The following is a 27630-nucleotide window of genomic DNA, read 5'->3' as shown; positions in this document are numbered from 1 at the left end:
CATTGTCTTTAGTGCTTTGCCCAGAACTGCATATAACATCCCATCTAACAGTACTAATTGCAAACTGTCTTACACATTTGACAGTTTACATTTCTCTTCATACATCTTAATCTATCTCCTTTTACACTGGAGAAGTAATACGGTTGCATATGAGTGAAAGATGGCATTATATCTTATGGAACATTAAAAGATTAGAGGTTTCAACCGTTCAGTACAGAGAGAGTAGGAAGAATGGGAGGGAGAACAAAGACAACATTTACATACTACAGAGTAACAGATAACTCACAGGACTTTGACTAGTAACATTAAACCCATTATCATTATACACCAACAAGCATAAACAGAGAACAGGATGAAATGTTCTTTAAGTCTCTGACTGGATGAAAAATTGTTACCCCAAGTTACTCCCCCAGAGCTATGTTTGTTGGTCAACTTATGTAAACCTTCCATAAGACTTCTAAAATAAGAGATGACAACTGTTAACACGGTAAAAAGAAGACAATGAAGCAGTATTATGTACCAAGCTAAAAATCAGTGACTATGTAGGTTGTTCTGGTTGCTTTATTTTCTGTAAACAGAGTATGTGATTAAAGAATATTATGAAGAGCTGAAGCTTTGCTGTGGCCAGTTTGCCAAAGCTTAAAAGCAAGTCAGTGGAACTGAACACGATCAGAAATACAAAGTGAAAAGTATTTGCAGAAGCTGGGAATTAAGAACATCCTTAGGGAGCACAAAAACTGTAATCCATAAAAGTTATATAAATTCTGTATACATACACATGTACACATATGCATATGGGGAAAAGGAAGAAATAAGCTACGATTTAATAGAATTTACAGAAGTTAAGAGTCAATGAAACAAAAGCAGGCAACAGGATGAAAGACAAAGAGATATTAAAAAAAAAAAATCTACCAGGAAATCTCTAAGTCAGGCACAGTTCTATTATTGGTGGATATAGAAGTTAAAACTGCAAAATGTAACACGGGAAAGAAAGAAGCATTTAGCAGTCATTTCCATCCTGCATTTGCAATGAGGCAGAAATCCGTATCCATCTCATGTAACCCTGTTGCTGGACTAGAATATTTACAACCCACACCGAAGTCGTGTGTAGTGGCCCAGTAGACGGTGCCCAGTGAAACTGAGCGGTCTGCAATAAAGCAGGTGGTGAGGTTAAACCACTGGTTCTCTGTCAATGATGTACACTCACATTAAACCAGTTGCAGGAAGCCAACCCTAATCCAGTAAGCCCTGCTGAGGAGCACTGGGGAGTGAACTACTTATGGAACAAGCGTGAAGAGGCACGTATCCGAGGGCCTACGAGAAGGTGCTCATGTGCAGCAGAACAGAACAGGAGTTACAATACTTAACTCTTCAGCAGACATAAACAGTGCAAATAATTTCCAACCCTGTCCCCCATATACCTGAATCTCCCTGAAGCTGCTACCTTCTTCATTTCTGCAACCCCAGAGAATGGGGGTGGGGGACTGTGGGGTCCCCTGAAATACAGTTTCTGTGTGAGGGGTCAGTAATCAAACAAAAATAAGAGAAGCAGTAGGAATGGGACTGAGTAACAACGTTTTTCTTCTGGACCTACACGCTATATGGTGTTACATTATTTTGTAAGTTCTGGAGCTTTTCAGTAAATTCACATACAGGTATATGAGCATTTTCAACCACTCAGTTGCTAAAAAAAAAAATTAGAAAATGACAGCTGCAAGCATTGACACGAGAGAATCAGAGAATGTAATTTAAGTAATTTACAAAACATTTGGCACTGCTTTTCAGATTCAACTTCCAGCTAAGAGAATGATTCTTAAAGACAAGTCTAGGTCCAGCTATATTCTTCACAAGACTATTAATAAGGGACAAAAGCAAAGTATAAAAAGAACCGCTAAAATGAAGATTTCCTGTAAAAAACTTTTCTCTATTGTATATATGCACTATGGCAGTCTTAGATTACATCAGCATATACTATTTTAACACAGAACTCCAGCTTCACATGATGCAAGCATAGGACAGTAATTACTAATTGCTTAAGAAGCAATTATTCAATATTGCCCTTTATCCTCAACGTTCAATAATATCCCAATATTTGACTTTTTGAACACTAGCCAGAGCTCTATTATGGAAAAGAATTACTAAAGTTTCAGAAATTCTTGTTCTCGAGCATAAAACACTAGCATACATTTTCAAAAAATCTCAGCAATATAAGGAAGAAAAAAGTATTTTTGAAGAACAAGGACTAAGATCAGAAGAATCCACCCTTCTTAGGTGCCCCGATACACTCAGGAGTGGCTTTTTTGGAAAACTTGGCATTATTTATTACTTTATATGCTTATTCAAGCAGGTGCAACTGATTTTGGTTGCAGCTCTGAGCACTGTGGGCTTTGCAAAGAAGAGTACAATACTTAAGTCAGGCCCTAGCACTGAGGAAACTAAGAGGTGGGCATGTCTTCATTAGCAGTCCAGCTCGCAAAAGTGAATTTCCTTGTTAACTATACTACACATGCCATTTGGGTCAAACAACAGAGCAGTTTTAGCATGTGCAAACTGGAGTGTATTCAGACGGTGACACAAGGTACTTCACTGGTAAGTGAGGTGTACCACATTCCAAAAGCCCACAAGCATACACAGAACATGCATGAATCACAAAATGTTTTGCTCTCCTAAGGGATTTACATGTTATATAATCAATCCTCAAATTCCAAGTTCCTATTGCCTCTCCATATTAAATACTCAGCGTTCTCCTCCACTCTTTGTTTTGCTTTTGCCTTTTAAGGTCTCCTTGTCTTCTCTTCTGCTTGCTTTGTTATTTGGTTAATGGACATGACAGCTGGTGTAGACTCTACTCAAACGCTGAGGATTCGGCATGGTGCAACCTGCAGAACCACTCCAATTTACATCTGGCTATAGAAAGTTCAAGACCTCCCTAAGTAGAAGGGTTCTCTGGTGGCAGTACCACACTACCAACTTGACATAACACTGTCATGTATGAAAGGATGGGGGATCCATACAAGGAAAAGTCTAAGAAAATGAGAACATATTCATAAAAACACCTAACGGGAGTTTGGAGGCAGCAAAGCTGATGTGCCCCATACTGCACAGAATTGTAAGAGATGTATGAATGAAAGCATACCATAGAGCCCACCACCTGATTTAAATGTGCATCCCCTGGACCTGGGCATTAAGACAGGATACAGCTCAGGACAGGTCACTGCCTCCAGCACTACTCTGGGCTTTCTGGAGCAGGATATGGTGCAATGGATGCTGTACTGGACAGCACCTGTATGATCATCTGATCATATGACCACCACCACAGCCAGGATCAAAGTACTGCCTGTGCCAGTACTGAAGTTCAACAAGGGAACAGAGTGTTGATCATCCACCAACAGCAGCATCATGGCACAATCCCCACAGTAAGTGCTTGAAACAAAACATTAATCAAAATCCTGCAGGAATATTTCTGATGAGAACTACAAACAGAAGGTGTGAAAAAACACAAATCTCATTTTTCACTTGTGGGAGGGTGGGGAAAATGTTTCCTTGGAGAAACTGTGGAACAGTTGCTTCTGATCCTGGAAGGTCTAAGTAGGTAACACAGCCTCCCTTTCTCTTACCATGTCACACTGCCCCAGGCTGCAACATCAGCTAGTCTTTCACCCACCCACAGCCCTGGCAGTCCCTTGCCCAAGCCTCTCCAAGTGCTGGAAGCTGGCTTTTTGCCTTCTGTATACTGTCTAGCCTGTAGCAGACTACTACTGCCTAAGCCTGTGATGTCTTCTGAGGTTTGCAGAGAGATCACTTGTAGGCACACAGCGACAGGCAATTACGTTCAAGTAAGGACATGGTGGGGAGGAGAAATAGCATGCTTGCCTAAAAGGCATGGACAGTTGAGTGTTTAAGTGGAAAGAAGTGAAAGAAAACAAGACAGTCCTGGCACTCCATTGATTTTTTGCATGTCATTAGCAACATAGCAGAAGACAGCACCTGTTGATCGCATTTCTCGGAGTCTCACTCTAAACCACCCCAGGAAGCTCAGAGTTGTCATTCCCCTTAGTAATGCAGCCACTGATGACACCCCAGACATTGGATGGCATCCTGTATGCCCTGATCACTGGCAGAGGACAGTGCATACATCTTCTAGAGATATGGTCACCCTGCTTCTGGTCAGGACAGAAAGGATCACCCACATTCTCATGAAGTTAAGAAGGGTGTAGCAGGCACTCATGATTTGACAGTCACCAAGAGCGCTGTTGTTCAGCATGCCCCAGTGACAGCACTATTTTGCAGTAAGTTAACCTTACAGCAGAATTTGTTTCTGCATCCATTTGGATGCAATATGTGGCTTAACTAGGCACATGCTCCCTTGTTGGGACAGACTCTCATGACTCAGAGTCAAAAGGGGTCAAAGACACCAGTCCTTTTAGCTACACAGCTCTGCTTCATTCCCAAAGCAGGTATGTCTTGTACAGCAAATGGCAGGGACCATACAGAAAGAACAGCATGTTGCTGTGTTAAAAATAAACCAAAACCAAAAGGCGACCGTAATCTTGAACACAATGGACCAGCATTAGCATGAAACTTTCCCTGCTTCGCTTTGAGAATGGAATGGAATTCTAATAGTATTTTGATGCATATTTTCCTAGAATATGTGTCTCTGTGTGTGTATATATATTATTTCTGGTTTTTATATTTTTTTTTTAAATTGCAAATGAATCCCTTAAATTCTTTCTCACATCCTCCTACAGCAAGCCTGGAGCCTTTAGATCCACTGCACAAGTCTCTACTTGATCTAACAAAGTGATAGCAATAGGTGTTTGCTAACATCTGTAGAGATGAGATGCAAAGCTGAGGAGTGAAAGAACAGGCAGCAAAACAAACCCTCTTCTGGTAGGACTTTGCAGACACTTGCTGGCAGAAGAAAGATGAGATGGGGGAAAGCTGGATTACATTCCACATCCTGGATAAAAATCAGTGCTAGGAGATGTAGACTCACATTCATTTCTTACAGTTGTAACCCCTTCTGACCCTTTTTCTCCAGCTTCTTAAAGTCTGGTCCTAATCAACAGTTCTTCATTCCAGTCATTACTCCTTGTTTACTCTACTCCTTGTTTACTCAGGCCTTTAGTCTCTCAGTAAAGTTCTGGTATCCTTGCCTCACCAATCTTCCTCTTTCTCAAGCAGTTTCAGTCTACTGCTATTACTGCCCACTATCCCCACCACTCTCAGTCTTACTAACAAGACATTCAGACTCCCATCACCCTTCATTATCAGTCTGCTTGTATAAATAACAAACAGAAAAGCTACTTGTTCTCCATCTTGTTCTTCTAATAGTTCACACCTACTATTCTGTTTGTTCCTGGTCTCTTTTTCTCATCTTAGATACCTCATCTATTTTAGGATCCCTCAAGTCTTGATTGTCTTTTGGACCAGTACTCCTCGTCAGAGCTGTCTCTTCTCCTCTCACTTTCTTTCTCCCCCACACCTTAACCTCCCTAAGCTTTCTTTTCAGTCCCAGTTTCTTCTCCAAAAATTCTTTTTATTGCCCCTGCACTAGCTCCAATTGCCAAGGTCATCCTGTTAAGTACTACTGAATTTGACTGTCCCAGCTAACTCCTCTCCATTTCTTCATCTCAGCTCTCTCAACCCTTTCTTATAGGATTTGATTCAGACAGCTTCCACCTCCATGCTGCTTAGCCACCAAAGACACGGGGGCACTGAAGACATGTGAAAACCGTTCTGATGCTCAGACACAGCAGGACGCCTCTTTAATTACAATCCCCACTCATCCCTTGGAGCACCACAGAATCACAGAATGGTTGAGGTTGGAAGGGACCCCTGGAGGTCATCTGGTCCAACACCCTTGCTCAAGCATGGTCACTTAAAGCCAGCTGCCCAGAGCCATGTCCAGACAGCTTTTCAGTATCTCCAAAGACAAAGTCTCCACAAACAATCTGGGCAAGCTGTGTGTGTGTTCAGTCATCCTCACAGTAAGAAAACAGTGTTTCCTGGCACTCAGAGGGAACCTCAGAGGGAATCTCCTGTGTTTCAGTTTGTGCACATAGCCTCTGGTCCTGATGCTGGGCACACTGAAAAGACCTTGGCTCCACCCTCTTTGCACTCACCCTGCAGATCTATACACAGTGATAAGGTCCCCCCTGAGCCTTCTCTTCTCCAGGCTAAATAGTGACAGCTCTCTCAGCCTCTCCTTACCAGGCTGTAAAGCAACATATGAAAGAAGAATCAAGACTGGGCACTACAACTGGGGCCAGGTTGTCTGGAAGGTGAAGGGGAGTAGCTATGTAGCTGATGCATGGCAATGATGGAATTCTGATGATCACAGAATCATAGAATCGTTTCAGTCGGAAAAGACCTTTAAGATCATCAGGTCCAACTGTTAATCTAGCACTGCCAAGTCCACCACTAAACCATGTTGTTAGCACCACATCTACATCATTCCATCTGACCTTTTTTGCTTCTTCATCTTCTTTTTGCTGTTATGTTCTTCCTTCCATAAAAGTTTTCTCTTCTTTATTAGTGAAGTGTGTGTGAGTGCATGCACATGCTGTGTGGTAAGCTAAGGACTGACAAAGGATGAAAAACAGGGTGCCTGGGTAAGGAGGAAGCAGCTGACTGGACCAACCCATGGCAAGCTCCTCCTGGAGTTTCATCTGCATGGACTTTTTGTAGTTTACAAAAGGGAACACAGACTGTTCTTACTCAGGCGAGCTGGTGGACTGAGGATTGAGGTGCGGACTTTTGGAAAAGCTGCGTAAATCTTTATGGAAAGGTTAGGACCAGGGAAGGTCCAGATGATAAAAGGAAAGAACACTGCTCTGTTCTAAAATGCAAGAAACTGCTGAATTTGGCAACAGTGCTTTAAAAAGACTCTACACAGAGGTTATGAATTACAGTTTTATAAACTGAAAAGGAATTGGTAGATTTTCAAGCAGGTAAGTCAAGAAGCGCACCGCTGACAGTCACCTTCTTTGGTGAATTTTATGTGTCTCTTCCCTGGAGGTGTCAGAGATTCTTAAAGAGAATTCTGCCACAGTTTTTCTTTACTTTTCAAATAAGATTTTGCAAAATCTCATTTTTTGTGAGGTTTCCAAAGCCTCATCAGGTATCTCTCATGCCTAGAGATACCTGGTATGTAAAACTGTTTCCTGAACAGTTAAAACTAAACAATGTTACAGGAAACTGAGAACAGATTTTACAGCAAGAGATTATGTTAAGCATCATCTTATGTTAAGCATCATCATTATGTTACTGGCAACATTACAAACTCTTTCTATATATATTTTTTGTAATTCTGTTAATACTGAGATTTCACACAATGGCCAAGAAAAAGAATATAAGTATATAATATATATCACATAATAAGTATCAAGCCAATTTTAGCTTCATAAATGTTAACATACTAAAAATTACTTTGGTCATTTACATTTCAGTGATTGGAAGTTAAGCGAGTTTTCTTCAGTGCAGGAAGTTAAAGATCCTTTAAACTTAAGAGATAGAGGAAAGGAGGTGTAACTGTATAAACTAGCAATATGTACATTCTGATTTTATGGAAAGCTTTATTTACTTACCACTGGCTTGGTTATATTAGAAAGAAGTGCTTCAAGTGCTTTTGTTTCTTCATCCTTTTCTTAAAAAATAAAATCAAAGCAAACAAAAAGTACCCATGAATATTTTTCAGTGACTTTACAGTGAAATAGCTCTTCAAATTCAACAACTGTACATAGACTAAAGTATGTATAAAATAGAACACCTTGCTAACTTGCATTCATCTAGAGCACCATAAAACCGAAAAAGCTCCCAAAGAAGTTGTTCATATAAAACTATTTCTAAATCTGTTCTATGATTTAATGGGATACTGAAAGCCTGGTTATCTTTTATTTATGTATAATTTTAAACAAACTAATGCTCTGGAAAACTTAAGCTCTTGGCTGAGATTTCTCCTATAGATTTCTCTTTGGATGTAGACACATCAAGTTACAGTACTTTAAATACGTTACTGCACATCATGTGGAGGACTACTGGTAACACTTCTTGTCCTCCCTCAATTGCAAGGGCAAACCTTAGCTTAGCCTTCAGTTACATCTCAGGGATCAGTGTTTTGTTTCAGCTGAAGGTATAGTTGAGCTTTATAGAGAACTCAGTAAGTTTATAGAAAGTGTTTTATGTGCTTTCTCACACACAATATTAAAATTTTACTATCTCAATAGTGTAAAGTGAACAGGCTACTCGGTTTTGAAGGTGTGGCCAGGCATTTTTAACTCACTTAACCTGCCGTAAACTAAAAAGAAAAATAAAAGAAAAACAAAGCCTGATAAAATTCTTTAAAAAACATGTCAAATCTATTTACAACTTTATATTTCTAAGTTTATAACTAATTAAATGCATTTCTGACTTCTGTTTGTTATCACAAGTCTAAGTCACATAGTTCTCCAAAATGTCTCCTGAAATAAATAATTTTGAAAAGTGGACTTTTCCATTTTTCATACAAAATACTTCTAACGAATCTTTAACATAATTTTCGTAATATATGTGAGCAACAGTACACTTTATCACCTGTGTCTTGGTAAAGTTAACTCATAGATAAATACCAACTAACAGTAAGTAAACTGAAGCCAAGACAAATGCCACCCTGGAACTACAGTGACAAGTATTCATTCAAGTTTGGAACAACAGGTTGTATCTCAAAGGTGTCCTTCGGTACTAAGCTTTCACATGGTATCATTCACTCATGCTTTTAAACAGCTCTTTTAGGTTGAGATTTTCTGGTCTTAGTTAGACGTACTTTCTTCACATTCCTTTTATTTACAGCCATGTGTAAAAAGTTTTCGCAGAAACTCATCATCTCAAAGCAAACTTCAATGAGTTGAGAAAATCATGGTTTGTTTCCCTCAGCATCACTAGTTACAACTCCCAAATCTGAGAAAATTGTGCTTGGCTGATGAGAAGTCTTTGATGTTGTGTTTTGAATCTGAAGTGCTATAACAGTGACGTGAAAGTTGCATAGTGACACATCATCAGATTTGAAGACAACTGTATGACCAAGACTGAATGAATTTAATCCATTTATGAGATCACAAGCTTCTCGGTGAAATAAAGGTATTAATAATAAACACACTCCCTATGGTAATGTCTTAGAAAACACGAACTCACACAGACTAGCGTGAGGATGTCTCTTTCTACAAAGGTCTTTCAACAATGTGTTGGTAGAGACAGGCATTATGTGACTTTTATATAACAACAGTATCTCTTTTACAAAATACTGCTCTTAAACAAGTTGAAAACAGGTTTCCTGTATCAGACACTGGGTTCTTCCCATGTTTTCTGCAGTATCAATCAGGCCATCAATATTCAGTGATTCCTTAAAGTGTAAGCACCAATAACTCTGGAGAAAGCACAGACTTTTCTTTAAACAGTGTTACTAAGCATGACTAATCAGATTTGCTCAAATCTACATGGAGACTTGCATGTCAGTAGTTTTGTTCTCTTAGGCCCATTGTTTTAATGTGAAGAGCAGGCTGATTGCTCTTAACTCCATTCTATGTAAGTCATGGCAGTTATGGGCTACTATTCAACTTCAAGATTGTCAAAGTGTGGTGTTCCATCTACAAATGCTATGCTCAGCCAGACTGGTCTTGCATTATGTGTATGTGTGTGTGTATATATATATATGTGTTTTGTTAACACTTACCTTCTACTTCTGTATCTGTCTGAGAACTGCTTTTTCCTTTACCCAAAGACTTGCTTTTGGTAGAACCTGTGCTTATACCAACTGCATCCTGTCCTTTTGTAAGTCCATTATGTTCACTTGTAGGAGAAGGACATTTCTGAGGAGATGATGGAGGACTGTTTAACTTATCCTTCTGAGTTCCATGTCGATCTTTTAATTTTTTTTGTAATCTTTCGTATGTTTTATTAGACCTTTCATCTCTAAAGTTGGATCTTCCATGAGCAGGCAGAGTATCTAAATGAAGAAAAAAAATTAAAAATAATCACTAAGAACAGAATTTAAATAAAAATCCCTTTAAATATGCTATCTACGTTAAGTGTGCACTTGCGTGTAAAAATACATCTCTACTCCTATTGGAAAACTGAAGCGTCCAGCAGGTAAACTAATATACACTAATCGGACATTAACAACATGTTAGGGAAGAAAGCATAATCTTTCCTTCCCACATCTTTTTTCTACTTAAAAATGATACTTAAAATGTTTCTGTAATCTTCCTTGAACTGTCAGGTGCAGGATAACGTCAACACAGAAAAAACATGCTACTTTATTACATGGGAGCAGTTTGCTCTACTGCTGAATAAAAAATACAGAAGTTTTAAGTTTTGGAATGCAACTAGAGCTCTATTACTTTAATGGTGCTTCAGCAGAAATCAATTGGGAAAAACCTCACAAAAGCATAGGGCAACCGAAAGACACTAAAAGACTGAAGATAGTACAGTTAGGTCTTGTAAGTACACTATACCTGTACACAGTAACCCAAGGCATTGCTGCAGACCAAAGTCCCATCTCTAAGTCAGAATGTGGCTTTGGAAAAATGTACCAGACTAACACAAAAAATTAAACTGCAGACTAGTGAACTCTTCTGTCCAATTCTAACATTTTCATCCATTTCCCCTTTATGCTTAGAAACAGCTTACTCACTCAAGACTTTAAAACAGTGTACCACATGGCACTAAGTCTTTCCTCAGTGTAACCCTATCTATGATAAATGATGAAAGCTTTCAAAAAAAAAATACATCCTGCAAAACCAGAATAGAATTTGTCCATTTTCATAGAATCATTTAGGTTGGAATAGGCCTTCAAGATCATCAAGTCCATCTGTTAACCTAGCACTGCCAAGTCCATCATCACTAAACCATGTCCTTAAGTGACACACCTACATGTCTTTTAAACACCTCCAGTGACGGTGACTCAACCACTTCCCTGGGCAGCCTGTTCCAATGCTTGACAACCCTTGCAGTGAAGAAATTTTTCCTAATATCCAATCTAAACCTCCCCTGGCGCAACTTGAGGCCATTTCCTCTCATCCTATCACTAGTTACTTGGGAGAAGAGACCAACACCCACCTCCCTACAGCCTCCTTTCAGGTAGCTGTAGAGAGTGATAAGGGCTCCCCTCGGCCTCTTCTTTTCCAGGCTAAACAACCCCAGTTCCCTCAGGTGCTCCTCATAAGACTTGTGCTGTAGACCCTTTGCCAGCTTTGTTGCCCTTCTTTGGACATGCTCCAGCACCTCAATGTCTTTCTTGTAGTAAGGGGCCCAAAACTGAACACAACATTTGAGGTGCGGCCTCTCCAGTGCTGAGTAAAGGTGGACAAGGTAAGCTGGATCACTTGGTCTGAAGATTGAAGTTCATTATTTGTTATCCCTTATGTGCTAGGAAGTATAGAATACAAGATCAGATAAAAACTTCCTTGCAAGAAGGGTAAAAATCACAAAACTAGAGAACTTTCCAGGTTTTTTTTTTTTTGGGGTTTTTTTTTTTTTTTTTTTTTAGGTCAGCTTAATTCCCAGAAATTTGACAGAGGACTACTAGATAAGCTGTGAATATTTAGAAATTCGATTTTCACTACCATTAGAGATTTAGGTGCTCTTGTTAGAGAACTACCACACTCTAAGTGCTTCTAGTGTTTTTTTCCCCTTTAAATTCAGATTCCTCATGTAGGAACCTAACTGTGGGCTTCTGAAAGCCGTAGCCAGAGTCAGTGGTCCAGAATTAAATATGAAACCTGTAGCAAATTAAAGCATTCCTAGTCCTGTAATACCCTAAATCCAAGGGCATCTTACATATATATTTAAAACAAAGCTAAACCAAAGAATCCCACTTTATCAATTATTATTTTTACATTAGTTTAACAAGTTATCACTGAATTAATATTTAAAAGGGATATAACCTAGCAGCAGAAATCTAAAAAATATTATTCCATTAAGAAGTATCCTTTATCTTTTATGCATTTAATTATCACACTTCAATCTCTTAATTTAGTAAACTAAAAGTAAACAACTGTCACCTACAGGAAATCAAGAAATTAATAAAACTATAAATAAGTACCCAAAGAGTATCTAATAATGTACTGTAGTAGTACAAAGCAGTTCAAGGAAGAAATAAAGTACAACTTAAGAATAGAGAAACACTAAGAATTCCAGGAAGATCAAGACATCGGTATACTCTTACCTGACAGCTTTGTACATGACTATTTAAGCACAGTGACTATATGAAGGACATTTTTAGATTTTTTAGTAGTATCACAGAACAATGAGAATCTATGCATCTAAAGCGACTTGACAAAGTTGTGTTTAGTTTCCCCCTCCACACTTTCTAGCTTCTTTCTCTAAAAATAACAACCTGGCATTGCTCTCTGAAAGTCTTTCAAGGTCAGCAGCTGCCTTATAGCAGAAATTTATCTAAAGAAAAGCAAGTCTACCAGAAAGGCAAATATTAATCTAACAACCCAACCCCTGAGTTAGCAGACACATACACTTTGCCACCAAACATTATTAAAGGCAGATGTCAATAGCAGCTTCAACTACGGTATTAAGGTGAGTTTGGGCGGCACCTGATTATTTAGGTTGGACTTCAATACGGGCATTGGACTAAATACATACAGTTTTATGAAAAATATCCAACTTTTTTTCATAACTAATATTAAGAACTCCTGTTTCACTCTTCAAACAGGATGCTTGCAAGTCATGGTAACTCAGAGCAGTGCTCAGGTATAGATTTAAACACTGGATCTCAGGGGAAGACATCAACTGAATCACGACAAACACAAATCTGTAACTGATACACAGAAATAAACTGTACGTTTAATGGATCACTGAATAGACAAGTCGAATTAATTAAAAGCACTTCTTCTGGAATAATAATAAGTAAAAAACAGACTGGTATTCTCATAAAACTTTTGCGTATCACTCCCATTCAAGCTGTAAGTCTTGCTTGATAAAGCCCATACATCAGCATAACAGACGCTGAAAATGAGCAATGCATTATTTCCTTTGAGAGAACTTGCAATATTTGATAAGCTACTTACCCAGATCCCCATATACTTGTGAGGTGTGATACTGTGGAATGTACTGCGTTGCCATGTCACCGGCTCCAGTCACGGGTGAGTATATATGACGTGGTGGAGGGGGTATCATGGCTGGAAGAGGAAGAAAGCCAGGCAGTGGGGGATGCGGAGGCCTGTGTATCACTGTGTGACCACCAGGATGAAATTCTGGAGCCTGGGGAACCACCACAACCCTTCGGACACCGTTATCCTCAATAACCTGTATAGTGAGAGACACCATGCACCAAAAGAGAAATTACAACCTGAAAGATGTGTTTCTATAGATACTTAAACAAAACTAGGAATAGTGAAATCCTTACATTTGAGAAAAGGAAAACAGGTGAGCATAAGAAAAAAACCCCAACACTCTTAAATGCCTATCTATGTTAAGTGTATTAACTGCAGTAATGGCATTAATTTCTCAATGTGATGCAGAAAAATACTGTCAAAAAAATCTGACTGTAACAACATCTTATAAACAACCAGGTATATTTATGGCATGAGCCTAGCTTCTCCCCAGGGTCCTGTTTCCACCCTCATTCACACTGCTTGTATGCTACACTGCTCCTATGGTTTCTTCTACAGTCTAACAACTAGATTGCTCTCTAGAAGTGATTTGGTGGTTAGATGGACCTCTCTCCGCATAAACAGTGAGAGAAAAGGCACAACAGTGTCTGGTCTTTGCTCTGTGCCCAACTCTCTGCCCAGGGCAGGAGAGATGGCGTGTTGTGTTGGACTGTTGCATGCTGAAGTCACTTCTGCTTCCACTATCACTGCGCCTGTCTGGTTTTATCATCGCTGTACTTTGCTCGGTTTCATCGAAGTTCATTGTTCATTAATCTGGATGATTCTTACTGTATTACCATTGATATAGCATACAGCCATCATAGTAGTGATGATATACAGTATTATATAGCAATTAACTTAATAAAATTTAGTTCATTGGCTATTCTCACCTAAAATCAAATGCCCTCGAGGTACACACTGGACTTCCCCAGCCTTCTGCACTACCCACCAAGTGTACCAGAGTCCTTGAGCAAAAGCAATCCCATGAATGGGTTTGCCCTTGCGCAAGGCAGGAATAACCCAGACTGTCTTCCCTAGTATATTTTTTATGTGCACCGCAAGGACTTTTTCCTCTTCTACAGTATGAAAAAGTTTTGACTGGACAGGGCCAACTCGATTGGTAGATCCCCTAGTGTTGACTAACCAAGTGCTTTTGCTAAATGTTTATGCCAGTGTTTGAAAGTCCCATCACCCATTGCTCTCAGTGTAGTCTTTAACAGCCTATTGCATCATTCAATTTTCCCGGAGGCTGGTGCATGATAGGGGATGTAATATACCCACTCAATGCCATGCTCTTTGGCCCAGGTGTCTATGAGGTTTCAGAAGTGAGTCCCATTGTCTGACTCAATTCATTCAGGTGTGCCGTGTCACTATAAGATTTACTTTTCAAGGCCCAGGATAGTGTTCCGGGCAGTGGCATGGGGCACAGGATATCTTTTCAGCCATCTAGTAGTTGATCAAGTCCATCCCTTGATCATGAGCCTGGCTATATGTTGCATCTCTTCCCTGATGGCCTGAGGTGTCATGGGCCCACAGAGCTATAAATAATTCACCCTTATGTTGCCAGTCCAGATCCACCTAGGCCACTTCAATCTTAGCAGCCTGATCCACCTGCTGGTTGTTTAGATGTTCTTCCGTGGCCCGACTCTTGGGTACGTGGGCATCTATGTGGTGTACTTTTGCAACCAGGTTCTCTACCCCGGCAGCAATACCTTGCCACAATGCAGCAGTCCAGGTGGGTTTGCCTCTGCACTGCTGCAACCACCCCCACAGGGCACTTGCCACCATCCGTGCGTGAGTCAGACAAAGTACTGGCCACTTTCCTTGTTCAGCAATGTCTAAAGCCAGCCAGATGGCCTTCACTTCTGCACATTGGCTTGATTCACCTTCTCCTTCAGCAGTTTCTACGACTTGTTGTATAGGACTCCATACAGCAGCCTTCCACCTCCGATGCTTTCCCACAATGTGACAGGACCCATCAGTGAACAGGGCATATCGCTCCTCATTTTCTGGCAGTTTATTACACAGTGGGGCCTCTTCAGCACACGCCACCTCCTCCTCTGGCAATATTCTGATACCTTTGCCTTCAGGCCAGTCCATGATCAATTCCAAAATTCCTGGGTGACTGGGGCTTCCTATTCGAGCCCGCTGTGCGATCAGTGCAACCCATTCCACATAACATCACTCTCATGATGTGTAGAGGGGACCTTCCCTTAGAACATCCAGCCCAGCCACTTCTGAAGCAGCTTGAATCCCTTCATATGCTGCCAATATGTCTTTTTCAGTTGGAGCATAGCAGGCCTTAGATCCTCTGTATCCCCAACTCCAAAACCCTAAGGGCCGACCTCAAGTCTCCCCTGGTGCTTCCTGCCAGAGACTCCAGATAGGGCCATTCTCCCCAGCTGCAGCGTAAAGCACGTTTTTAACACATTGTCCTGCTCGGACTGGCCCAAGGGCTACTGCATGAACTATCTCCTGTTCCATTTGTTCAAAGGCTTGTCATTGTTCAGGGCCCCATTTGAAATCATTCTTCTTCTAGGTCACTTGATAAAGAGGGCTTACATTCAGACTGGAATTTGGAATATGCATTCTCCAAAAGCCTACAATGTCTAAGAAAGCTTGTGTTTCCTTTTGCTAGTTAGTGAAGACATAGCTGTTATTTTTCTGATCACATCCATCGGGATCCAACAAAGTCCATCTTGCCATTTTATTCCTAAAAACTGGATGTCTTGTGCAGGTCCCTTGACCTCACTTTGTTTTATGGCAAAACCGGCTTTCACAAAGACTTGGATTATTTTCTTCCTTTCTCAAAAACTATTTCTGCTGTATGGCCCCATACAACAATGTCATCAATGTATTGCAGGTGTTCCAGAGCTTCACCCTGTTCCAGTGCAGTCTGGATCAGTCCATGGCAAATGGTAGGGCTGTGTTTCCACCCCTGAAGCAGTCGGTTCCAGGTGTACGGGATGCCTCTCCAAGTGAAAACAAACTGTGGCCTGCACTCTGCCACCAAAGGGATTAAGAAAAACGTGTTAGTGATATCTGTTGTGACATACCACTTGGCTGCCTGTGACTCTAGTTCATACTGAAGTTCTAGCATGTCCAACATGGCAGCACTCGGCAGTGGCGTGACTTCGTTCAGGCCATGATTGCCTACTGTCAGTCGCCACTCTCTGTTAGACTTTCACATACGGGACTGTTAAAGGGTAAGCAAGTCTTGATCACTCCTTGGCCCTCCAGTCGATGAATCAGCTTATGGATGGGGATCAGGGAGTCTCTGTTGGTGCGATATTGCCACTGGTGCACTGTTTTGGCAGCAATCGGCACCTGTTGTTCTTCGACTCTCAGCAACTCCACAACAGAAGGGTCCTCCAAGACACTGGGCAAGGTAGACAGCTGTCTAATTTCCTCCATCTTCAAGGCAGCTATACCAAAAGCCCATTGGTACCCTTTTGGGCCCTGGAAATACCCTCTCCAGAGGTAGAGGGTGCTTTTGCTGCTCATTCCCCCAGGTAGGCTTACTTCTATATGGCTTGATGGCATTAGGGTACACTGTGCACCGGTGTCAACTAAAGCCTTATATTCCTGTGGGTCTGATGTGCCAGGCCATTGAATCCACACAGTCCAATAAACCCCGTTGTCCCTTTCCTCGGCCTGGCTGGAGGCAGGGTCCCTCTAGTCCTGGTCATAGTATTTGCTACTCACTTCTGTAAGTACGAATCAGAAGTCCCTTCATTAAGATCAGGAGTAAGATCAGCCCTTCTACTCTGTCTGGGGAACTGCCCACTGGAGACTGGAGCAGCAATTTTCCTGGAAGAAGCCCCTTTTGTGATTGTTTTTCCTTGTAACTCACATACTTTTCCACCCTACTTCCTCATGTCCTCTCCGTAGTCATGTGCGGCCCATGGTATGTACCCACTGTATCTTCCCTCTTGAGCAGAACGCTTACTCCTAATAACTCAGATACTGGTCCATAAAAGTGGGGAGTAGGATCTATCCGCTCTGAGTTGCTGGACCAGTTTCTCCACAGCTGAGAAAAGGGAGGAAGAGAGACTTTTTTTTCATCTTGCTGGAGTTGGCCAGCCAATTCATCCATCCTTTGTTCCTCTCAATATTTCCAGGTCATTACTGCCAATGAGTTGGCATACGATGACGGTGCGCTTCATACAAACTTCCACCACATGGGTCACATGCACTTGACTTCATCTGGATCTCTGGATAACTGCTCGTTGTTCAGGTCATCATAAATGACCTCCAGCACAGCTAATTCCCTCAGGTACTGGATACCTCTCTCCATGGTGGTGCACTTCCCTGGGCGAGATACATTACCTTCCTTTCCTTCACACCAGACAGGAGTCACGTCCAGATGCTGAGGGCTTGTGCCTTTTTTGCAGTCACTTTGTCAATGCCCCCTTCCCTAGAAAAGAATCCCAGCTGCTTGGCTTCCCTACCCTCTAATTCCAGGCTACTGGCCGCATTATCCCAGCATCGGAGCAGCTAGGTGACAATGTGCTCACCTGGACAACTGCTGAAATCGTTTTGCATATCTTGCAGCTCACTCAGGGATAGGGATTGGGTGGTAACTGCCTCATTTATGAGTTCTTCCTCTTCCTCCTCCCAGAGCAGCAGCTGCCTCTTCCCCCTCCTGTTCTTGTGATGGCCCTGCTTCAGAGATGTCTGCCTTGTCCACTTCTTCCTCCTGCTGCCCGTTAGAAGCACCTTCTTCATCCCTTACTAAAGAAGCCAAATTTTGCTTCCAATATTTCTTCATGTGTATAGGGGTGACTGATGCTGGCATGGGTTGGTTGTCTGGTTCAGCTGCAGTGCCTGTCGCCGGGGCTGGAGTAGCCACGGTGCCTGTTGCGGGGGCTGAAGTAACTGCAGTGCCTGTTATTTTGTCATCAGATCCAGAGACCTTCTCCTCCCCTTGAGGGTACTGAATAGTGTTGAACAGGGCTCAGTAGGCATGGGCCAGGCCCCAGCACGTCGCAGTGACCTGCGTGTCTCTGGAATTGCCAGGGTAACAGCAAGCTTTTTCCAAATATTTCACTAGTTTTTCAGGATTCTGCACTTGTTCAGGAATGAAGTTCCAAAACACTGGACGTGCCCACTATCCTAGGCACTTGCCCATACTGTCCCACACACCCTGCCCCTCATGGTGGTATTCTTAAATAGTTGTTTAACCCTAAACAAGACCTGAAACACATTCAGGAGACATAGCAATAGGAACATGCTGGTTTGAACATCCCAGGGATATTCAAAATTCTCAGGAGCTACTGTCGTTAGCCTGGAGGAGAAGGGGAAGGTGAAGGAAGGTGTATCCCCCATAGATTATCTCTCTGAGGAGAAAAGGTAAAAAGTGTAATTATTATTAGTTTCCAAGAGATGGCTCCCGAAGTATGGGGATGACACCAGTGCTGAGTACAATCTCATGACCAATAATTTTAGCATACCATAAGCCAGTGCTACACAGTACAGAAAAGCGGTAACTTTAATCCACCTCCCAAAGGTGACGAACACCACCACAGGGAGTGTATACAGCAAGTAAGGTGTTCCGTAACGCAACCCAGAGAACAAGCACAACTCTGAGAGTAAATGAATCAATGCCGTGACCAGCAGCTATTAAACTAATATAATGAATGTTTATCACAAATTTGTTTTATCACGTTCTGGTCAGATCTGTCGTTATCTCAACCCTTCATGTGCCACATTCGGTGCCAAAAGGACTGTCGTGGTTTAACCCGGCAGCCAGCTAAAACAGCACACAGCCGTTGGCTCACTCCACCCCCACTGGTATGGGGGAAAGAAATTGGGGGGAAAAAAAGTAAAACTCATGGGTTGAGATGAAGACAGTTTAATAGGACAGAAAAGGACATGAATAGTAATAATAATGATGATAAAAGGAGATACAAAACAAGTGATGCACAATACAATTGCTCACCATCTGCTGACCGATGCCTAGCCAGTTCCTGAGCCACAGCCCCCCCCAGCCAGCTCACCCCCAGTTTCTATACTGAGCATGAGGTCGTATGGTATGGCGTACCCCTTTGGCCAGTTTGGGTCACCTGTCCTGGCTGTGCCCCCTCCCAGCTTCTCGCTGGCAGGGCATGAGAAGCTGAAAAGTCCTTAACTAGTGTAAGCACGAGTTAGCAGTAACTAAAACATCAGTGTGTTATCAATGCTATTCTCATATGAAATCCGAAACACAGCACTACACCAGCTACTAGGAAGAAAATTAACTCTATCCCAGCTGAAACTAGGACACTGCATCAAGCTGTTGATGAAAAAAATGATCAGAATGGTAGTCAGCCCTCTCAAGACTCCTTCACAACTCAAGGTACTTTTTAAAAAGATTTTCTTTGCTTTTCTCTCCCTGCCATTAAAATGTCTTGTACCCTAAAGGAAGCCACATGCTACTTGGAAAATCGGGGCCTTTGTGGCAGCCTCTGCCAGACTCTGGTGCGCGAACATGCTTGCTGTGCAAAAATAGCAAGAGATGTGACAGGACAGCCTGCTGCTGAGGGACTCGAGTGCATCCCTTAGTAATGCTGCTAGAGGTTGAAAGAAACAAAAGCAGCATATGCAAATCCCACGATGAGAATTAGTGCAGTCACGTAAGATGCAGGGAGCTGAAGTGTGCTGTGCATGGTACCTGTAGCACGTCTGGGCTCTGGTGGAGAGCAGGCATAAAGGCAGAAAGTACTGAATCAGAACATGCTCTTCACTAAATGAGGGTTGGTCACTGGACCAGAAACAGGGGTGCCCTCCCTGCAGCACATCATAAACAGAGGACACTGCCATCACGATCCTCTCTAGATGTTTGTATCACTGGTGGTAAGTTCACAAAAATATGTGACTGTTGGTAATATCTAGAGGTCTTGGCATAATTTGACTTGTATGTATCGTGGTGCCAATAATTTAGCGTCTGGGACACCAACAAATAAATTGTTCTCCACTTCCTAGTAAAAAGCTGTAAAATAATGCTACAGTAGGGACTACAATATAAGTTTTTGGATGAAACATCCAGAAAAGGGTGAGAAGAAAGGAATCTGGAATATAATGACTACAATTCAAAAGCAAGGGGACAAGGCAACCCCATGACATAAGTTTTCACTGACATTTGAAATGAGGTGAGGACATATATTGGGGTACTGGTGGATGAAAAGCTGGACATGAGCCAGCAATGTGCACTCACAGCCCAGAAGGCCAACCGTATCCTGGGCTGCATCCAAAGAAGCGTGGCCAGCATGTTGAGGGAGGGAATTCTGCCCCTCTACTCTGCTCCGGGGAGACCCCACCTGGAGTCCTGCATCCAGCTCTGGAGCTCTCAGCACAAGGAAAGACATGGACGTATTGGAGTGGGTCCAGAGGAGGGCCACAAAAATGATCAGAGGGCTGGGACACCTTTTCTATGAAGACAGGCTGAGAGAGTTGGGGTTGTTCAGTTTGGAGAAGAGAAGGCTCTGGGGAGACCTTATTGTGGCCTTACAGTCCTTAAGGGGGGGCTTTCAAGAAAGATGGGGACAGAATTTTCAGCAGGGCCTGTTGCAACAGGACAAGGGCTAATGGTTTTAAACTAAAAGAGGGTAGATTTAGACTGGGCATATGGAAGAAATTTTTGACAATGAGGTTGGTGAACCAGTGGCACAGATTGCCCAGAGAGGTGGTAGATGCCCTGTCCCTGGAAACATTCCAGGTCAGGTTGGATGGGGCTCTGAGCAATCTGATCTAGTTGAAGATGTCCCTGCTCATTGCAGGGGGGTTGGACTAGACGGCCTTTAAAGGTCCCTTACAACCCAAACTATTCTAGGATTCTATGTACACATACACCAATGAGTAACCTGGTGCAACATGTTACTCATTGGTGTAACAGACCAATAGATCTAAGCACTCGGTGCCAAGCTGCTTTCAACTCCACTGTTTTAAGCTTAAGAGTATTATGCTTGGCTAGATTTAGTCCCGTGGTGTGACCACTTCCACCAAATCCATGCTGCTTGGAGAACCAATCATTGGTTTTACCATGTCTCCATTAGGGGTTGGTGTGCATCTGGTTCATCTGGAACAGAGCTTCTACTTGTGTTTTCTCTGACAGCAATCTAATTTGTACATCCCAAAATTACCCTGCCAGCTGAACCAATGCAAGGTAAGTGAGGTTGGTCTACAAAATTTTTTCAAAACTTCACTACTGTACTGAGAAAGACAGTTGTGTAGACATAGCTGTATGCTTCTGGTGTAATGGTAGAATGAAGTTCTCTATTCATATGCAGTAATGTTCAGAAGACATAAAAGTATGCACACAATGGAGCTGATCCCACCTTACCTACATAAATGGAGTGCTGGAAATTAATATAAATGACATAAGTAAACACAGCTTTAAAATACATACATACTGCATGACTTTAGCAAAGGGGCTATTTTCAGTGTACAGAAATTGTCCCTTATTGGGAAAGAGTAATTTAACTAAAGACAACACTCTTCATATCTGTGCAACCATAGCTGTGTGATAGGTAAAGGCACGGTATATTAACAGCAGTAAGTACTGTTGTAAGAAGTAAGAACTTCTGCTGTCCAATGAAATTCTCTAAACACTGAAACATAGTTTTAATTATTTAAGATCCTTTTGCTTACACACACAAAAAAAAAGTAATTTATCATGAATTTATGAGCAGATTCAGATTATGTAGGAAGCAGCTTCCATTAAAAAAAAAGAGCCTACTTAGTTTATAATTTGTTTTCTTGTGTCTGCTAATAGCCTAAGTAACTCGGAAATAGATACACAATTCATAGCAGCAGGTATCTTAAGTTTAATAGTGTAAAATGAAGAGTTTGACAAGTCTCTAACTGTGCCTCTAAATCAAACATCAAACCAACAGTAGGCTTCTATCAGGCAACTACACACATAAAAACCCTCCAAAAAGCAGGAAGTGCACCATATCAAGTATAGCATCTTAGGTTAAAAAATAAACAAGTTATCCATTACCTTAACTATGCTAGCAAATAGTTGATTACTATCAAATCCTCTGGCTTTTAACAGGAACTTCTATCATAAACCACAACTGCTAGTATGTTTTGTCAGCAGTAAATACTTCAGAAGCCGTATAAACTACAGGTTTTCCTGGACTATGATACTTCTACTCAGATGAAAACAGCAGACATGAGCTCATTCCACCTGTACTCTGAGCTGGATAGATGTGAGGCATCTTCAGTTCAAAATTCAGAGCGCTATGTTGGCACAACACTTGCTTGAACTAACAAGCTCCAAAGAAAGGTTAACGAGTGTGCCCCAGCCAGGCCCAGTCCTTCAGCCTGTCTGCTGCAAGATGCCCTCAAAAGAAGGATAAATTCATTTCATAAAAATTATTCCAATTGCCACAGGTTACACAACTTTCTAAACATTAAGTACTTTATCAACTGAAATTAAGTACTCAAGAAATATGGTAAAACTTTGAATTTCAGTTATCTCAAAAGTTCCTTCAGTTCTTAAAAAATTAATTCTAATAGGTGTGGAAATATGGTAAAACTTTGAATTTCAGTTATCTCAAAAGTTCCTTCAGTTCTTAAAAAATTAATTCTAATAGGTGTGGAAATATGGTAAAACTTTGAATTTCAGTTATCTCAAAAGTTCCTTCAGTTCTTAAAAAATTAATTCTAATAGGTGTGAAGACTTTTTACTACAACCTAAAGATAGATGGAATTCGATGACTATTTTTAATTCACTGTTTGGGAGCTCAACTACATACATGAATCAACTTATCAGCCAACTTTCAACAGATGAAAGGTGAAACCAGAGAGATCCCACATATTTGTCTGCCTAACTTAACAGCCTTTTGTTTTGCTAGAGGATGATTTTTATGCAGTTCAGATAATTAGTCCAACATCTGCTGGACACTGGGGGTTTTCTGATTGTATGTTACATGTTGTAGTCTCTTCTCAATGTATACCATGGGGTGCACACCAAGTCAGAGGTACACTGGTCACAACAACAGAACATTATGAGAAAGTTATACATTATGGAGACAGGTATTCATCTACTCAAACTTCCAGGTCTGACCTACTGACCCCAGGCTTGTTTTATAGTTGAGGGAAAGAAAGAGACACCATCTAGAAGGCCAGACATCTCATTATAATACAGGTGTCCAAAACAGCCAAGAGGAATCATCCTTTTAATCTGCTGTAAAGGATGTCCAGGTTACCTAGCTCACATTTAATTTTCAGGCATCTAAATTCGGAATCGCACAGCAGTGAGAAAATCAGAGCCCCATTTTAAGATAAGTTGTGGAAACACATATTATATGGTAATTTATCCCCAATGGACAGCTGGCATTTTTTCCATGTTGTTTGCTACACTTTTTCTAATTGATCCGTTTTACTCCTTACCTGCAGGGAACTTCCCAACATGAACTATGTACATACATGAAATTACACTGGTGCCAAGCGAAAATATCCACTAATCCAGAATTCAGCACAGGTCCTGCACAATGAGCTATTTGGGTCATCATTGTATTTTATGATCAAAGGGCATCAAGTACAATTAGGATCCTGAATTCAACAAGGAACTGTGCTTGTTATTGTCATGTCAGTAGTTAATATGTAACTAAACAGGCACATACACAGCATGACAAGTCTCCCATCACAGAGACAGTACAGGACATATCCCCCAATTTACTTGCTTGACTCTGAAACTTGACACATCAATTTGTTGAATTAGCTATTTCAGTTCTATTCCCATAACCTTGCATGAAAAGAAATAAAATAATCAGATGAAGAGACATACCTGTGGGGCATATCCAGGAGGCACATAAATAGTAGGCACTGAACCATTTGGGGACATCATTGGAACCTGAGCAGGACCTAAGTGGGTTACAGAAATATTCAGTACAGCACTATTTAATAATTTGAGAAAGTTCAAAGAACATACTGAACTGCAAAGTCTCCATGAAAAATACACAAGATAACATGGATAAACAAAGGCAATGAACTGTACAGATAAAATTATAGCAAAGGGCACTCCTAGAAAGCTAAGAAACAGTTAGGAAAAAAACAAACAGAAACAAAAATTTAAACAATTTCACCAGCAGGTATTTCTCACTTCTCAGTAAGCTCACAGAGACGCTTATGTCAAAACTTCTTAACAGATGACAAGTCAAAAGAAGTGTCCCAAAATGAAAAGACAATAGAAGAGACTTTAAAACAGAAACAAAAGAAATGTATTTGAACAAATTGCTGAAACCAGATACTATGCAGTTAAGAGTTGTAAAGAAAATTAGTTACAGAATTCCTGCTCTGTTACCGTGGTCTTATTGCCTAAAGTGCTCTCAGACCAGAGGAATGGGAGGTGGCAAACAGGACACTAACTTAAGGTTCCAGGGAAAAGCCAATGTATTACCAATCAGTAAGTCTACTCCTACTAATGGGAAAAGTTGTGATACCATGATGATCCTTGTACCACGCAAACCAGAAAGAACAGCGTTCACAGACACTGAGATGAATATGACACAACGGGGATGTGTTAAGGTGGCAGTTGTAGATAAAGTACTACCTGGAAAGTCTGATACCTTCAAAGAGCACAGGGATGCTGTGACGTATTTGGATTTTCAAAAGCTTTTGACAATCTCTCTCAAAGAGTCTTAAAGAAACAATGCTGCCTTTGGTTAAACTGGGAAAGGGCTTCTCATGAATAACTAACTGGCTTGAGAACAAGAAACAAAGAGAAGAAGTAATTGATCAGCTTTCAAAGTGCCTAGAGTGACTGAAGGAGTCCCACAAGCATGCAAAGAAGAACTTGTTCAATGTATTAACAACATTTTTGGAAAAGGAAACGAACAGCGAGGTGGCAAATCTTTTGTGTGAGCTCAGAGAGCTGCAAAGGATCTCACAGTGCTCAATACCAGATGATAAAAAAAGCAGAAGAATGTGAAGTAATACACCTGGACAAAACGAGAAGTATTTATCTACAGTGATAAGCCATAAATTAGCTGTAAATAAACAGACTATGGAGTTACTACATAGATCTCTAAGGAAACAGCAGCTGATTGTTGTTCAGTGGCATTTGCAGAACGAATGACAACATTAAAATCATTACTGACAGAACAGAGAACAAGCAGAAAACATTATTATGTTATGTTATAAATCCACACGGTACCTCGATACTTTGACTGCTATGTGCAAGGTCACACACCTTTTCAAAGTAACACACAGAACTAGAAAAGGACCCAAAAAAAAAAAACAAACCAAAAAAAAGAAAGGAGAAGTTTACAGTGGCTTTCCACCTGTTTATCAGGAAAGATTAAGGAGACTGGGATTCTTCCACCTGAAGATGGTTAAAATGTAAAAGGACTGGTAGCAGAGGAATAGTAAAAGACCTGTAAGAAAAGCCCTAGCCGCAAACTGCCTAAAAATGGGAAGACAGATCAATTACAGTTTCTCATGTGCAAGAACCATGGATATTAAATTAAATCACCAGGTAGAAGGTTTAAAACAGATAAAGGAATTTCTCGTGAAATGCACAGCTAAATTGTATAACTCCGTGCATTAAGAACATTGTGGAAACTAAAGGTTAGGTTCAGAAGAAATTAAATAAATTGAGAGAGGTAATTCATTAAGAGCTGTAAAAAATACAAATATTACTTTTGGTTCAGGAAGCTAGAAACAAGAAAGTTATTTCTGTGTGCCTGCCTTATCTTTATGCTTTCCCCTTCAGTATTTGATACTGGCCTCTATCAGAGCAAGCACATTGGCACAGGCTTCAAGAAGGACTGCCTACAGATGTCCTTACATTCTTGTGTTTAAAACACACAAGGCAACAATTGCTGAAGTTTAATTAAAATAAAATTGAAAGACAACATAACCTAACCAGGTGCTATGGCAAGTGCATAATGTTGGGATTCAGACACTCCAGGCTGCATTCTCCAAGTTTCTAATTCAGTGCAGTAAAGCTACCAAAAACACCAATCCAACTCTTAGTGAAGTTTCAGTAATACTTCTGAAAGGGCACTCACAGTTCCACATTAATGTTTTATAAACTCAGTTAAGATCTGCAAATGGAAAGTGCTAAGTAAATGCAAAGTATGGTATATAAGATTAGCATACCTCATTCTGATAAGTATGAACTTGACAGAAAAATAGGTAACTATGTCCATATGCCAAGAGCAGGGAAAAGGAACAAAAAGCATTCTTTAAAAAAGTAGCATGTAATCCAACTTGATTACACATACTACAGGGACTTATTTAGAACAAGCTACAGAAATTTTGAAATATATTACCTTTAAAGAACCACAGCTTTATTCTTGACCAAGTGTTAACCCACAACTGGGGGAGAGGGGAGAAGAGACTTCTCAAGAACAAAGTCTTAATTGGGAGATTAACTGAACTGTGTCACAGCAAAGAACGTAAGGACTACAGTAAACTGTAAATTGAGAACTGAACCTTCCTCACATAATTTTTTTCTCAGCTGAAATTCAAAAATGTTTCAGTGAAAGTGTCTCCCGAGTATGAAGTGCAAAATGAAATGAAAGTGAAGTGAAAAGCAGTGAAAGAGAAGCCGGAAAAAAGTGCTTTAGAGAATTAGCTTACAACAAATTCAAAAAGGTCAATAGTAATGGAAGCGTATGTATTGTAAATTGCTATTCAACCAAATAATGGTTTAAATTCTTACATAAGAGGGTGGATTTTACACAGCTTCTATCTTGTATTGATTACTTGTAGTTTTTCCATAATGAATACAAAACACTAACACTTTTATTACATTCACAATTTCAAACTATACAAGTTTCAGATAAACTGAGAATTAAGACTACAGTTACTTGAACTTTTTGCACCAATCTCAACATCCTCAGGGGAGGAAGGAGCTCTTAACATCAAGAGCCTGTTTTTTTGTGAACTGGCAGGTTATTTCTGTATTTGGCTTTTTTGTTTTGCTTTGCTTTAAACGTCTAAAGAATACTGTTTAACATCTTTTTAAAGCTCACTTATTTAGTGCTTTAATCTCTCTAACAAACAAACAAAAAAAGAGCAGTTATCTCTAATCCAGTACAAAGGTTGACCCACAAAGCCATTTTCAGTATACCCATAACCTAGTAGTCACAAAAATAAAGGCAAAAGGCAATGTATGAACCTGAAAAATTATCACAGTGTTAGAATATAGTGTCAAATTAGTAGTTTGAAAACTTGCATCCCTTCTTTAGCACTTTAAGGTTCCAGAATTAATGAAAATATATTTTTAATATTCAAGACGTAAAGGTGAAGTCTAATTTACTTGTGATTAGATTTCTAGGTGGCTGTGGAATGAAGCTGGATTGCAGAGGAACATTCAAGAATATGGAAAGCATGGAAAAAAAGTTGGCAGACTTTATATATTTTAATGAACATAGTGAAATTACTGATTTCTTGACAGAAAGCATATTACTACCTGTAATTTTTTTTAAAAAAAGCTTTCCTGTATCTAAAGATAAAATGCTAATACACTATAAAGACAGTGGTTTTTAAAAGG

The 27630-nt window shown here is 40.6% G+C and overlaps 1 protein-coding gene across 1 annotated transcript in view; it reads right to left on the bottom strand.

Moving 5' to 3' along the window:
• The window catches only part of FNDC3A (fibronectin type III domain containing 3A), a 116200-nt gene that overhangs the window by 38813 nt on the left and 49757 nt on the right, over positions 1-27630 (bottom strand). The window contains exons 3-6 of the mRNA XM_082001211.1: positions 23917-23993; positions 13059-13296; positions 9710-9982; positions 7590-7648 (exon numbers count right to left, since the gene is read on the bottom strand). Coding sequence (XP_081857337.1) covers positions 7590-7648; positions 9710-9982; positions 13059-13296; positions 23917-23993 — 647 coding nt within the window. The remainder of the gene's footprint in view (positions 1-7589; positions 7649-9709; positions 9983-13058; positions 13297-23916; positions 23994-27630) is intronic.

The sequence above is a fragment of the Phaethon aethereus genome (assembly GCF_964289735.1).
Source record: "Phaethon aethereus genome assembly, chromosome: 1".
Classification (NCBI taxonomy): domain Eukaryota; kingdom Metazoa; phylum Chordata; class Aves; order Phaethontiformes; family Phaethontidae; genus Phaethon; species Phaethon aethereus.
This window is presented reverse-complemented; position numbering and strand designations above follow the sequence as displayed.